The following is a 13,854-nucleotide window of genomic DNA, read 5'->3' as shown; positions in this document are numbered from 1 at the left end:
TAGTGGGTAAAGAACCAATCTCTCAAGTATGAGTGTGTGTTCGATTCCAGGTCAGGCAAGTACCAATGCAACTTTTCTAAGTTTGTATGTACTTTCTAAGTATATCTTGAACACCAATAACTGATCGGAGAAGGAAAACATCTCGAGGAAACCTGGACTTTACAAGTCTGAAATCAGCAACCCGCATTGAGCAAACGTGGTGATTTATGCTCAATCCTTCTCCGTGTGAGAGGAGGCCGCAGCCCAGCAGTGGGATATTAGAAAAAGACTGAAGATTATGTATCAGAAAGGCCTATAAAAATGAACACCTGCAATTTCAAGGTCATATGACAGTCGAAATTTTTGTTATTTTTCCTCTTAAGATTCGTGATAGATAAACCCTTATTTGATTAAAGTGTCTAAGGGAGATAATTATAGTTAAAAGGATGATATAAAAGATAAAATAACAGTGTGATTCATTTCTTTATCAAACTAGTTTCCGCCTGCGGTTTCACCCGAGAAAACGAATTTAAGTCATCATCTCACGAGCCTTTTCCCAACTATGTTGGGGTCGGCTTCCAGTCTAACCGCATGCAGCTGAGTACCAGTGTGCCACAAGGAGTGACTGCCTATCTGATCTCCTTAACCCAGTTACCCCGGTAACCCATTACCCTAGGTAAGACTGGTTGTCAGATTTACTGGCTTCTGACTACACGTAGCGACTGCCAAAGATGTTCAATGACAGCCGGGACCTACAGTTTAACGTGCCCTCCGAAACACAGTCATTGGTGTCCAAGATATACTTAGAAAGTACATACAACTTAGAAAAGTGGCATTGGTACTTGCTTGACCTGGACTCGAACTTATACTTGAGAGGTTGGTTTTTTACCCACTAGGCTTATTAGTAGGTAAGGATTATATATCATATCATGGTGTCTTAGATATATAATCAGCAACTTCAGGATAGAAATACGAGTTGGAGAGATAAGACAAAGTGTCTTGTTGCTATGTTCAAGCCTATCAAGGTTGAAATTATCTTAGTATATCTTTGACTTTGTAGCTAAGTAACAGCCGTATGGGTCGATCGATCATAAGGCTAGGTAACGCTTGATGCGGCCGGTCGTCTTACGGCCGTTCAAAATATTAAATTGTCTTTTTGTAGGAGACATGATCGGGCCGATATTTTGTGGGATGTGTGCATTGCACTACTGCTATTCTATTTTTGTGTGTCCTCTTTTTCTCCTACATAAAATCGGTCATTATACAGCAACTGTTGGCGTGGTTGGTTCCTTAGATGGATGACCAATTGTCATGCTGAGTTTTCCCGTGTTTCGGAAGGCACGTTAAATTATTGGGTCCCGGCTGTCATTCGAACATCTTTGCCAGTCGTTACGGGAAGTCAGATAGTCTGATAACCAGTATTACAAAGAGAGTATTTAGCATTGAAATTACTAAAATTGTCACGCTGTCAGTTTTTACAAAGATGCTAGTAATCGGCATTCAATCTGAAATTGACGATTGCATGCGTATAACGTATAACGTATATTCAATGGGTAGGTATGTTTGTCCAAGGAAGATTTCAGACTAGCGTATTTTTCTCCGCATATAAGACCCAGACTATACCAAAGCGGAGTGGAGAAGGTATTAAGCCACCAATAGAATTTCTCTCTTTTAGGGATATTACTGAGTGGGCGGAGACGAGATATTTCAATAACGACACTCTATTGGTTGTTTAAAAACTTCTCCAATATGCCCTTAGGCCTAAGCTTACAAGAACGCTCCAAAAAATACTATCCCTATTCGATACTTAATAAGCAAAGCTTAATATAGTTTTTTGTTTTTTCTATTCTAAGTGTCATCAATGTATAGTTGTCGCCAAACTTTTTGTCGTCTCCATTCCGTCAGTAACCATTTTTATGCGATCCGAATTTAGTTGCAAACCGCCATTAACTTTTGTGAAGACTGTACCTATTATAGCTATGTTTGCCTTAACGTTCTAGAAAGTTCCTTACCATCATAATATTTATAATAACTGTTGAGATACTCCACAGGATCCGGATACAGCAGGGGCGGACGCAAATACGGCGCCATCGCATAAAATGGCTGACCAAAAGCGTAGCTAGCAACTCTCAAATCCATTTTGAATCGTCAAATATCTTTTCAATCTTCAATCTTTATCTTTCCAAAGATATAAATTAGTTATCTTTATTCAAATCTTCGTTAATCCTCATAAATATTTTCTTGATATTCGCCAAAATATTCCATCAAATTCTCTTACGGAATTTCCCGTGACGCGAAACGTAAGAATTATGTAAATATGAAGCTCAGCTTAGATCCCAATATAAACATAAAACCATTGTGTTTTATCTAAAACTAATACTAGATAAGATTCAAGGATCGAAAAATAGTCTGTATTTGAATGAGTATAAACAAAAGTTATATCTTTTGAGCACTGAAGTTGACACTTTTATCATAGATTCGCAAGTTGTTCTTTGTCTCCGAGCAGCCATGCAAAATCGGCACATACATAAGCTGCATTCACTGTGCACCTTACGACTCTTAACTTCACTTTTACTAAAGAATGGCATGAGTACGCCTTTGGAAAAAAAGTTTTGAGAAAAAAAATTAAACTGTCAACTTCAAAATTGGCGCGGAAACAAACGTCAAACAATCACTGTTCCGCTTTTAACAGTTACTCGAAATATCAGTTCCGGAGTATTAGTTCTTTGTCACTAGTTTAAAGAACAGTTAATCACTTCACTTGACAATATTATACTTCATCACAAATAGTCTGTATACGTAAGAATAGATGCCCATGTTTGTTTAATAAATTGCGTCAATTGTTTTCAAGTACACACATACTGTTTTGACAGCCTTTTGTTAAATTCTCCTTTTTAAATTACGTATTTTCCTCAATGTATTTTCTTCTCAAACTTCTCAATAATATTGCACCTCCTTTTTCCAAACTCTCTTTTTTTAATGAATTTTCCTCGTTCTATTTACGAACTTTTCAAATATTGCACCTCTTTTTGATCAAAAACTCTTTGGTATGCACTGACGTGTAGTATTTCCATAGACACTTGAAGCAAAGAGTCCACAACACAGTCACTTAATAAATGACAACTGTATTTGCTGCTCATCTTAATAAAGTCCTATAAAATAAACACTACTATCTTATTTATTGAGCAAATAGTTTAAATTTAGAACAGTAAATTCGTATATCTTCGGCCATTTTCGTGTGTAAGCAGCGAAGAGACGGCGGTGACTAAACGTTTTTTTTTTTAATTTCGATTACGTCATCCGGGGCAGAATATCGATAAGATACGATTATTTGTAATTATATTGTACAAGTTTTCCGTTGATGTCTGTTTGAGAAAAAAAAATGAGAACATCCCTTTTTAAGTCGGTTAAAAAAGTAAATATGGAAATTGGACTGGGTTGGAGACGTGCCTAGGCTTTGCCCAACTATGTCCGAGTCGGCTTCCAGTCTAACCGGACGCAGCTGAGTACCAGTGTGCCACAAGGAGCGACTGCCTATCTTACCTCCTCAACCCAGTTATCTAGCTAGACAACCCTTGGTAAGACAGGTTGTCAAACTCTCTGGCTTATAACTACCCGTAACGACTGCCAAAGATGTTCAAATGACAGCCGGGACCAATTCAACGTGCCTTCCGAAACACGGAGGAACTCGTCATGACAAGATGGTCACCCATCCACGTACATACCGCGAGAGGCAAACGTGATTTCGCGCACGGAAGAATTTTGTTATAACAAAGATTATTATAGAAGGCAGGTCCAAAGAGCGATTGGGGCAAGATTGATCAACCTTTGAACAGTCGACGGGTTAAAATCCGCAAATTTATCATCTAGGTATATACTCATTTTTATTTCATTTTATATACTGATAAACCTGAGCATCGGAGAGCACGTAAATGTCGGTTCTGCTTGTGATCTCTCTCCGGTGGTATCGGATTGTCGTCCCATCGCGCTTATGAGAGTGAAGGAATAGTGAGTGCACCTGTGTCCAAGCAAATGTGCCTGCACTATAATATGTCCTGCGTAGCTGGCTGATCTCCTTATATGAGAGGCCTTAGACATGATTTTTTAAGTATGACAAAAAAATCGCCAGCTTATGTTTCTAAGCATGACAAATATAAAAAAAATCCCTACATTAATATACTTAAAGTCTTATCGAAGACAATTTTGTTGTGATATGTACATAATACATCATAGATAAAGCGATAATATATAATATACTAATATAGTACCTAAAGATGGAAGATTCATTTGTTTGTCACCCTTAAGACTGCGAAACTACAGAACCGATTTGAAAATTTCTTTCACTGTTGGGGCGCTACACTCTTCCCGAGTAACATAGGCTATATTTTATCCCGGTACGGGCAGTAGTTTGTCAAATTAAGTTTTTTAGTAGTTTGTAAGTCTGACACCAGTCTAACCAAGGGGTATTGGGTTGCCCGGGTAACTGGGTTGAGAAGGTCAGATAGGGCAGTCGCTCCTTGTAAAGCACTGGTACTCGGCTGCATCCGGGTAGACTGGAAGCCGAACTGGAAGAAAAGGCTCGGAGGATGATGATGGGCAGTAGTTGGCAAGAGACGCGGGTGAAACCGCAGGCATATCTCATAGTCTAGTCATAGATAAAGTTATTATTGTAGATAAGATACTATGTTGAACGAATGTACAGTCATTATGTTTTCAGTAACATTGTATTGCGCTATATCAGTGCTTCTAAGAATTTTATATGACGTGTTATTGTCATAGGAATGTCATAGCGGTTTCAAACGACGCGTCTTTGCGCATTCTTAAAGTCGCTTCACTTGTAAGGGACGGTTCAGACAGACCGGCTCGGAGAGCATCGGCGCGCATTTTTCTTTTCACACAGACCGGAATCGGCTCCGATCGGCTGAAAGAGCATGCAATCAGAGCCAAACGTCTGCAAGACCGAGAAAAAGTACGCAATCGGAGCCGGTCGGCTCCTCTTATTATTTCACACCGAGCGCCTTCGAGCATCCTTAATGACAAATGCAAAGAACTTGCAAAAATAAACCTTACTACAAATACTAAGTACTCGATTTTCAACGTGTTAAGAATTTGCTCTCCTCTCCGAGCCAGTCTGTCTGAACGGACCCTAACTACATACATATGTATGTAAGAAAATCTTGGAATCTCAATTTGACCCACTTCCCGGTCTTCGATTAGGATGAAATTTTGCACACGCTCTGAGTTCTGATGACAATACATGACTAGCTAAGAAACGAAGCGTGTTTTTTTAGTTTTTAAAACTATTTGATAAATGAGCTACTCTTACGAGTTTTATGAACTGACTAGCTTCTGTCAGTGGTTTCACCCGTATCCCGTGGAAACCTTTGCACAAACTCGGATAAAAAGTAGCCTATATATAGCCTTCCTCATTAAATGGGCTATGTAACACTGAAATAATTTTTCAAATCGGTCCAGTAGTACTGGGTTGAAGAGGTCAGATAGGCAGTAGCTTCTTGTAAAGCACTGGTACTCAGCTGAATCCGGTTAGACTGGAAGCCGACCCCAACTTAGTCGGGAAAAAGGCTCGGAAGACGATAGTCCAGTAGTTCCTGAGTTTACCGCGTACAAACTGCCCTAACATATAGATTTATCGAGCAAAACCGAAAAATTTTTTTAGTGGTATCACGTAAACGTTTCTTATCTCCATATTTGCACGTGTCATGCAAAATACACGATTATTCGTCCAAAATATATAACAGTTGCTATCTGATAATTTCCGTTTGAACCGGTATTTACTGGTTAAGAACCGGTTTTCACTGGATTCAGTATCTCTGTTTAAAAGGTAAGCATCACATGGGGTAGATATTTGTAGAAGTTACAATGCAAAAAATGTAGTAATATTCCATTGTATGTATAAAAGAGGAAAAGTCGTGACGGCCTAGTGGGAAAAAAACCGGCAAGGGGCAAGTTATATCATCATCCTCCGAGCCTTTTCCCAATGATGCTGGGGTCGGCTTCCAGTCTAATCGGATTCAGCTGAGTACCAGTGCTTTACAAGAAGAGACGACCAAGTGCAAGTTATAAAACGGACAAAAAAATCACATTTGTTGTATGGGAGCCCCCCAAAATATTTATTTAGTTCTAGTTTTCAATATTTGTTGTTATAGCGGCAACAAAAATACATCATCTGTGAAAATTTCAGCTCTCTAACTATCACGGTTAATGAGATACAGCCTGGTGACAGACGGACGGACGGACGGACAGAGGAGCGAAAACAATAGGGTCCCGTTTTATCTTTTGGGTACGGAACTCTACAAACCAAGCTCTCAAGTATGAGTCTGGGCTCGATTCCAGGTCAGGCAAGTACCAATGCAATTTTTTTAAGTTTTTGTGGACTTTCTAAGTATATCTTGGACACTAATGACCGTGTTTTGGGAGCTACGCTAAGTTAGCACACCCAATTGCAACTCGTCTCCTATTTAAGACTTTATCAGTATTTTGAAAATCACGTAAAAATCTTGTCAAAACTCCGACGAACTTTTTAGCAGAAATTAGTCCAGAACAAGTGTAACCAGTTTCTTAGCAATTCTTCAAAATTCTAATTTGGAATACACTCTCACGCATGCTTGGCTAACCCTTTTGATGCTAGTAACATCCTACAGTCATTAAAACCTTTTAGAACACACAGACAGTCCTTAAAACCAAGATTTCGCATAGGTGCCCGCTTTTTGTGCAAAAGAGTACAACCATATAGGTTGGGAATTTTATTTTATCCGGGTACGGGCAGTATAAAGTTTCCACACTAGTTTGGATGGACCTCTGGTCGGAATGATATCGAGTTTAATGGGAACTATACCTACATATATCCTTAGAAATTTTTGCATATCTATACTAATATTATAAACACGAAAACTTTGTTTGTTTGGTTGTAATGGATAAACTCAAAAACTACTGGACCGATTTATATATAAATATTCTTTCACCATTAGAAAGCTATATTATCTGCGAGTAACATAGGCTATATTTTATCCCGGTGCGGGCAGTAGCTCCCACAGGACGCGAGTGAAACCACGGGAAAACAGCTAGGTTTATATAATTAGAATTTGTAGGCATACGATAAAAATTGCACTACCTTAAATAAAGCTGACGGCTTAAAATGTCAAAATTTTGACAGTCATGGGCGTGATAGCCGCGTGTTGTGACAAGCATATGATGATTATGATGACTATCAGTAGTAAATCAATCAAATATATGAGTAGTATAATCTTGTAATAAATAGGATGATATAATTTTGAATCTTGAACATGTTCGTGCAAGTTTAATTTCAGGACGGTTGCACTTAATTGTAGGTACCTAAGTATTTTAAAATTAGACGTCCATCATAAGTACTTTAGGGCCAGGCCACAACAGTGCGTTGCGGCGTCGCATCGCAAAAACAACATTGCACAGCTATGTTCAATTTATTCTTCTATGGAATATATATTCATTCTTGATTTTTGCGATGCGACGCCGCAACGCACTGTTGTGGCCTGGCCCTTAGTCTTAGAAACCATTGACTGTGTTTCGGATGGCACGTTAAACTGTAGGTCACGGCTGTCATTGAACATCCTTGGCAGTCGTTACGGGTAGTCAGGAGCTAGTAAGTCTGACACCAGTCTAACTAAGGGGTATTGGGTTGCCTGTGTAACTGGGTTGAGGAGGTCAGATAGGCAGTCGCTCCTTGTAAAGCACAAAGCACTGGTACTCAGCTGAAACCGGCTAGACTGGAAGCCGACCCCAACATAGTTGGGAACAAGGCTCGGAGGATGATACTAAAAAACAGACTCGTTATAAAAGATGCAAGTAGTTTTCAGAAAATTAAAATAAAGCTACAGTTTTCAGTATATATTCTTTTTTTCATGACAGTAACGCCATCTATATTTTGCAACTGAAGTAGTGAAAGGTTCGACAATTAAGGGAAATTCAAATACACTTTGTTAGGTTTTTAAGATCCTACTTTTACTTATTTCCTAAACAATTTTGTTGCCGGTTAACTTTAACTTGGACCCTATTTGGGATCGTCAAAGTCAAGATTTTGTACCTTTTATCCTCCGTCTGTCTTATGCTGTGTCAACATATAATTTTCCTTGCTTCCTAACATAAAATCCTCTAATTCTAGCACTCACCTTCGTTCATAGCCATGTCCATGAGCTGCAGGTCTTCATCATTCAGGATAGACTGGAGAAACCCGTCCTGGTTCGTCGGCCCAGTCATCTCCGCGGAAGCATTCTGTTTGGAAAAGGAAAATATGTGTTAATTTTACACATATTTCTATACTGGAAACATAAAAAATTAAGACTTTTGGTAGTTTCGCGGTATACCTACTTAGGAAGTACTGCACCGATTTGGAAATTTAATTTCAGTGTTAGCCATTTTACAAGGAAGGCTTCAGGCTAGTTATCCGGATGTCTGGATAAAATTACAAGTAACTAACAAACCAATAACTAACTAACGTAATACTATAAAAATGGCGTTTCCTAAGCAGCCTCAGCTTCCACTGGAATAATTTTTAAATTCGGTCTAGTAAATCCTGAGATTACCGCGTTCAAGGAAACAAACTATTCAGCTTTATAATACTTATATGTATACTTTATAGTTTAAATCTTTTCCGGACCTCTACATTCTCGAGTTTTATTCAGAACAAATGAATGGCAATTATTTTTTATAGGTATATAAGATAACATACATTATGTAGTGGGGAAATACTGTTATCCCGTGTGAATCCGGGGCAAGTTGCTGGTACAATATAAAATGTTATGTATATTACCTGATAGTAGAGTGGATCATGCTGCTGCGGGTGCTGAGCCGCCTCCACCTTGTAAGCACCTTCCAGTGGAGCTGCCGCGCCACCTGAGACAGACAGGATTATTATCATTACTTGAAATATTAAATATGAAAATACGATATTTACTTCTTAGTAACATAGCATACACTTATGTACACTAGACTAGGAAGTGATGAAAAACGCCCCGTTTTGGGGGTGCTATCAATTTTGAAATTTATTTATTTTACCTCTATATCCCTACAGATTACATCTAATTCCATAGTGCTAAGCGCTAATTTAAATGACCTACTTCAATAAACAATATTGACTTCACAGGTGTATAAATAAGCTTAAATACACAAAAAAGGCACGAGCTTGGTAATGCAGCCAACTTTTTGGACGATCCTGGAACGAAAGATTCGATTTAAGGGTTCCTAGTAGAAAGTGGAACCCTAAAAAGCTTGCTTCAACATATCTCTCGTTAAAACTAACATACTCGTATTAAGATCCAAATTCATCGACAACATATACGTCAGTTTTCTTAAAACAACTGTTAAGTATAAATTTTCACGTTTAATTTTCAGAGTTGATTTAAGGAAACCGGACGTTTATACGTATTACAGCCGGTGATGTAGATTATATGATCGTAATTTTCTTCAATTTTCTTTTCTTTGTCAAAAAACAAGTAAAAGGTAAAATAATTACCGTAGGCCTCAGGGTGTTTTTCAGGGACGGGCGGTATCGAAGCGTGGTAGTTCGGGCCATAGCCAGCCGCCGCACCGTGGCTACTGAAATTATAATACAATACATATTAATTTATGACATTATTCATAAATAAAAAGCCAAAGGGACTTTTTACACACAAATAATCGGCTAGGAGGACATCATCATCAAATATCATGATAGAATCATCATCATCGTCACTCATTTTATCGCCCCACTGCTCTGCTGCGGCCTCCTCTTACACAGAGCAGGATTGAATGATATTCACCGCACTCGCTCAATGCATCCATCCTCCGAGCCTTTTTCCCAGCAATGTTGGGGTCGGCTTCCAGTCTAACCGGAAGCAGCTGAGTACCAGTGCTTTACAAGGAGCGACTGCCCTATCTGACCTCCACAACCCAGTTTGCCGGTCAACCCAATACCCCTTGGTTAGATTGGTATCAGACTAACTGGCTTAATGTGTGTTGCTGATTTCAGCTACTACTTATTGTTGCTTGTGCACTATAATATGTCCTGCGCAGCTGGCTGATCTCCTTATAGTAAACAGCCGTGGTGGCTGATAATCATCCGGGTTTTCAGTATACTCACGAGATGTTGTGCGCGTGGTGCTGGTGATGGTGGGGATGGTAGTGCTGGTACTGCTCCGGGGGCGGTGGGGGCGGTATGGTCAGCAGAGAGGCCAGGTCCTGCCAGCGTTGCTCCACCGACATGGAGCGCATCAACGACTGGGGAAGAAGAAAGGTTGGAGGTTAGATTTTGTAAAAAAATACTTTATATTATAAAAAATACTATAGTTATAGCTTAGGTAGATTGAATGGAATGGCAAGATGGAACTTAAAACTCTCTGTCTTTTTTTTCAGGAGATAGATAAGATAAGATTTTTTTTTCATAGAAACGCAATAAAAAAGTGCACAGAAGCTGCATTTTCATGGTTTTTACTCTGAGACAAAGTTTTTCGATATGTACCAATTCGATATGTACAATTATATATATGAGTCCTAAATTGAGAATGCAAAATGGTTTGCAAAAGATATACCTACCAAAATACATTATTTAAAACTGGAAAAATGCTGAACCCATTTTAAATCTAAGAAGTAGTTTCCACGGAACGCCGGTAAAACCACGGGAAACGGCTAATCACACATAAAACAGATGTTTAGTCGAAAAAATCATAGACAAGGTAAACTCGTACGGTTGGCGCGAAATCTCAAAACCAACATGGCGACTTTCGAGACGTCAATATTGTTTAACAAACACGAGAAAATAACGGTTGTATGTGTGTTTTTACGTAAAAACTAGAATTTTTAGGGTACCGTACATAAAGGAAAAAACTAGGGATCCATAGATAAAGCGGGAGCTTAATACTAAGACTTTGCTGTCCATCTGTTACCAGGCTGTATCTCATGGACCGTGATAGTTAGACAGCTAAAATTTTCACGGATGTTACGACAACTACTAAAAACTAGAATAAAGTAAATATTATACCATACAGAAAAGTGATTTTCTGACCGTTCTCATCATCATCCTCCGAGCCTTTTTCCCAACTACATATGTTGGGGTCGGCTTCCAGTCTAACCGGATTCAGCTGAGTACCCGTGCTTTACAAGAAGCGACTGCCTATCTGACCTCCTCAACCCAGTTACCCGGGCAACCCGATACCCCTTGGTTAGACTGGTGTCAGACTTACTGGCTTCTGACTATCCGTAACGACTGCCAAGGATGTTCAATGACAGCCGGGACCTACAGTTTAACGTGCCATTCGAAACACACTGACCGTTCGGTTCTATAGTATAGATAGGTAATGGTAAGTACGGAACCCTTCGTGCGCATGTCCGACTCGAACTTGGCCGGTTTTTTAATGGAATTCGTTAATTCTGAGGTTTTTTATTACAGTTTAGGCTTAGGTAGGTGGTCTAATGTTAAGTTTATTTGTCTTTACCTAATTCGTTGTTCTTTTAGCGAAAACGAAGGTAATTCTGTCTTTCACTTAAACGCCAGAACTACTGAACCTATTTAAATGTTTGTAGACCAGAGCCTGACAAAGGACATGAGACTTGCCCCGTTGCGGGAAGTAGTCTTGCGATGTAATGTTTATACTAAAACGCAGTCACTAGTTTTTCGCCATGAACTTACATTATTTTCGGTCATTCTTAATTTACATTGTCAGTTTTTCCTTGATTGACAAAAAGATGCTTATAAAAAATACATACTAAAAAAAAACGTTTTTTTCTTTCAATTTTTGAATGCATCTTATGTACAAAGTATGTGATGTTCTTAATCACACCAGGTTTCCTTATTTCTCATCATCATCATCAGCCTTTTTGACCCACGTGCGTGCTGTGGCCTCTTCTCATACAAAGAAGGAATGAGCGTAATTCTTCCCGCCTTTAAGCAGAACATACCAAAACTAGAGATTTTAAACATGAACTTAAACATCTGTTGAACACTAGTCTAAAAAAGTGTGCAAAACGGACCTTATTTCAATGGGTAACTAGAATCAAACTAAATTGTATTTTTGACGTTCATAAGTGCTAGTAAAGGCCTAAATGAAATAAATGATTTGACTTTGACATCATAATCTGTATTTTTTTAGACAACTGTTCAACAGAAGTTTAAAAGTTTTTTTACGGTACGATGGACCATGTTTTCTACTAATCTTTACCAACCTAAAACCGTAACATTTCACCAAAAAAAAAATACCGGTTTGACAATCCTCGGTGAAAATTTGACAAATATTGGCTGAGCACTCGTTGGTCTTTGCTTAACGTAAAGTTCTGCTTGTCATCCGCCATATTTGTTGTGAGCACGCGCCGAATGAGACCGGTAGCTTAGACAAACAGTTCTTTATTTGAATTCAAAAGTTTGAATTTCGAATTCGTTTGTAGTTTGTTTTTTTTTGTGGTTTTTCGCGAAGCGGATTTCGTGTGAGTTGCCAGTTTGGTAAACTAGAGCGGTTTGAAGTAGTTTTATATGCTTCAAGAAATATCATTATTGATTTTTCCGAGTTTAGATTTTTATTGATTTATAAAAGACTAGCATCTGCCAGCTGTTTCCCCCGCTTCACGTGAGAACTACTCCACGAACCCGGATAAAAATCAGCCTAAAGCCCTACTCGATAAATGGGCTATCTAACACTGAAGAATTTTTCAATTTCTTCCCGGTAGTTCCTGAGATTAGCACGTTGAAGCCAACAAACAAACTCCTCAGCATTATATTATTACGTACAGATAATAATTTACATTACTACCAAAAATAATGGGACCAAGTAAAAACATTAAAACGCAACTGCCATAAAATTAAATTCAAAAACCGAATCCATAAACCGCTCATTTCCCGGAACTAGTGAACTGTCAAAATTTTAAAATCCTAACATTACATTTTTAAAGCACTTGCTCTCGTTTCGAACGTACCATAAACACTTGACATAGACAAGTTTAGAAAAACTGTTATTTTATAATACATACTTTCTAGTGTTATGGGTTATAATGTAGAAAACTGAGTTTTATTTTTAACTGTTATATAGTGACTTAACTGTTTTCTTAGACACTAGTTAAATCTAGTCTTAACAAGACTAGGAAATGTTTAAGTTATCCTTTTTTCGATAACATAAATATAAAAGGGTAGTATTTAAACGCAAATCAAAAAATATCCTTTTTCTATGCAATAAGATTCCGAATTCCCATCAAAATTACTGATTGCACAGCAAAATATTCAACTCAAAATATCACTAAACACACTACAATTTATTTACGCAGCGTACAGCGATTTTTCCTAAAGCAAAAGCTTTTTCATAAATGCACAGCTAACAATCTTAATGCACATTATACATGTTAACTCTTTTTCTTTTAAATATAGCTTCTATTTTTATATTATTTACAGCAGTTTTTCTGAATTAAACAGCATTTTATTAGTCACAGTCATCTTATTACTTATTAATTACCACATAGGTAATGAGATCAGCAAAAAAATATAAAATTAAATACAAAATTGTAATTTATTGAATTATTAATAAGAGTCCACGCTTCCTTTTTTGCCCAATGCACATTTTTAGCTTCTGCAGGTGGCGCCACGGCAGAACTATCATATTTCAGAATGTTTATAGTCAGAATCATCTTTTGGCATAGTTTTGGAATTTTTGTTTTCTTGTAAGAAGCATGCAAACAAGCCTGAAGCATGCAAGCAGGCATGCAGCATGTAAGCAGGCATGCAACATGGAAGTAAGCGTGCAACATGCAGCAGGCATGGCTTCTGTCACGGCTCCGGCGCTGCGGGGCTCCGGCGGTCCCATGCGAGCTTATCGTCGCAGATGGTTTTCTGCGCCTCAGCTCGCAGGCCGCCTCGCCCCTTCG

The 13,854-nt window shown here is 38.4% G+C and overlaps 1 protein-coding gene across 8 annotated transcripts in view; it reads right to left on the bottom strand.

Annotated features, from left to right (window-relative positions):
- LOC110381873 (segmentation protein cap'n'collar) overlaps positions 1-13,854 on the bottom strand; it is a 137,135-nt gene that overhangs the window by 15,183 nt on the left and 108,098 nt on the right. For all 8 annotated transcript variants that reach the window (XM_064043311.1, XM_064043312.1, XM_064043308.1 and 5 more), the window contains exons 8-11: positions 10,094-10,230; positions 9,488-9,570; positions 8,786-8,868; positions 8,145-8,247 (exon numbers count right to left, since the gene is read on the bottom strand). In XM_064043311.1, the coding sequence (XP_063899381.1) occupies positions 8,145-8,247; positions 8,786-8,868; positions 9,488-9,570; positions 10,094-10,230 (406 nt within the window). The remainder of the gene's footprint in view (positions 1-8,144; positions 8,248-8,785; positions 8,869-9,487; positions 9,571-10,093; positions 10,231-13,854) is intronic.

This window comes from Helicoverpa armigera, chromosome 31 (assembly GCF_030705265.1).
Source record: "Helicoverpa armigera isolate CAAS_96S chromosome 31, ASM3070526v1, whole genome shotgun sequence".
NCBI classification, from domain to species: Eukaryota; Metazoa; Arthropoda; class Insecta; order Lepidoptera; family Noctuidae; genus Helicoverpa; species Helicoverpa armigera.
Note: the sequence above shows the minus strand (reverse complement) of the source record. Positions and strands in the feature narration are given on the sequence as shown.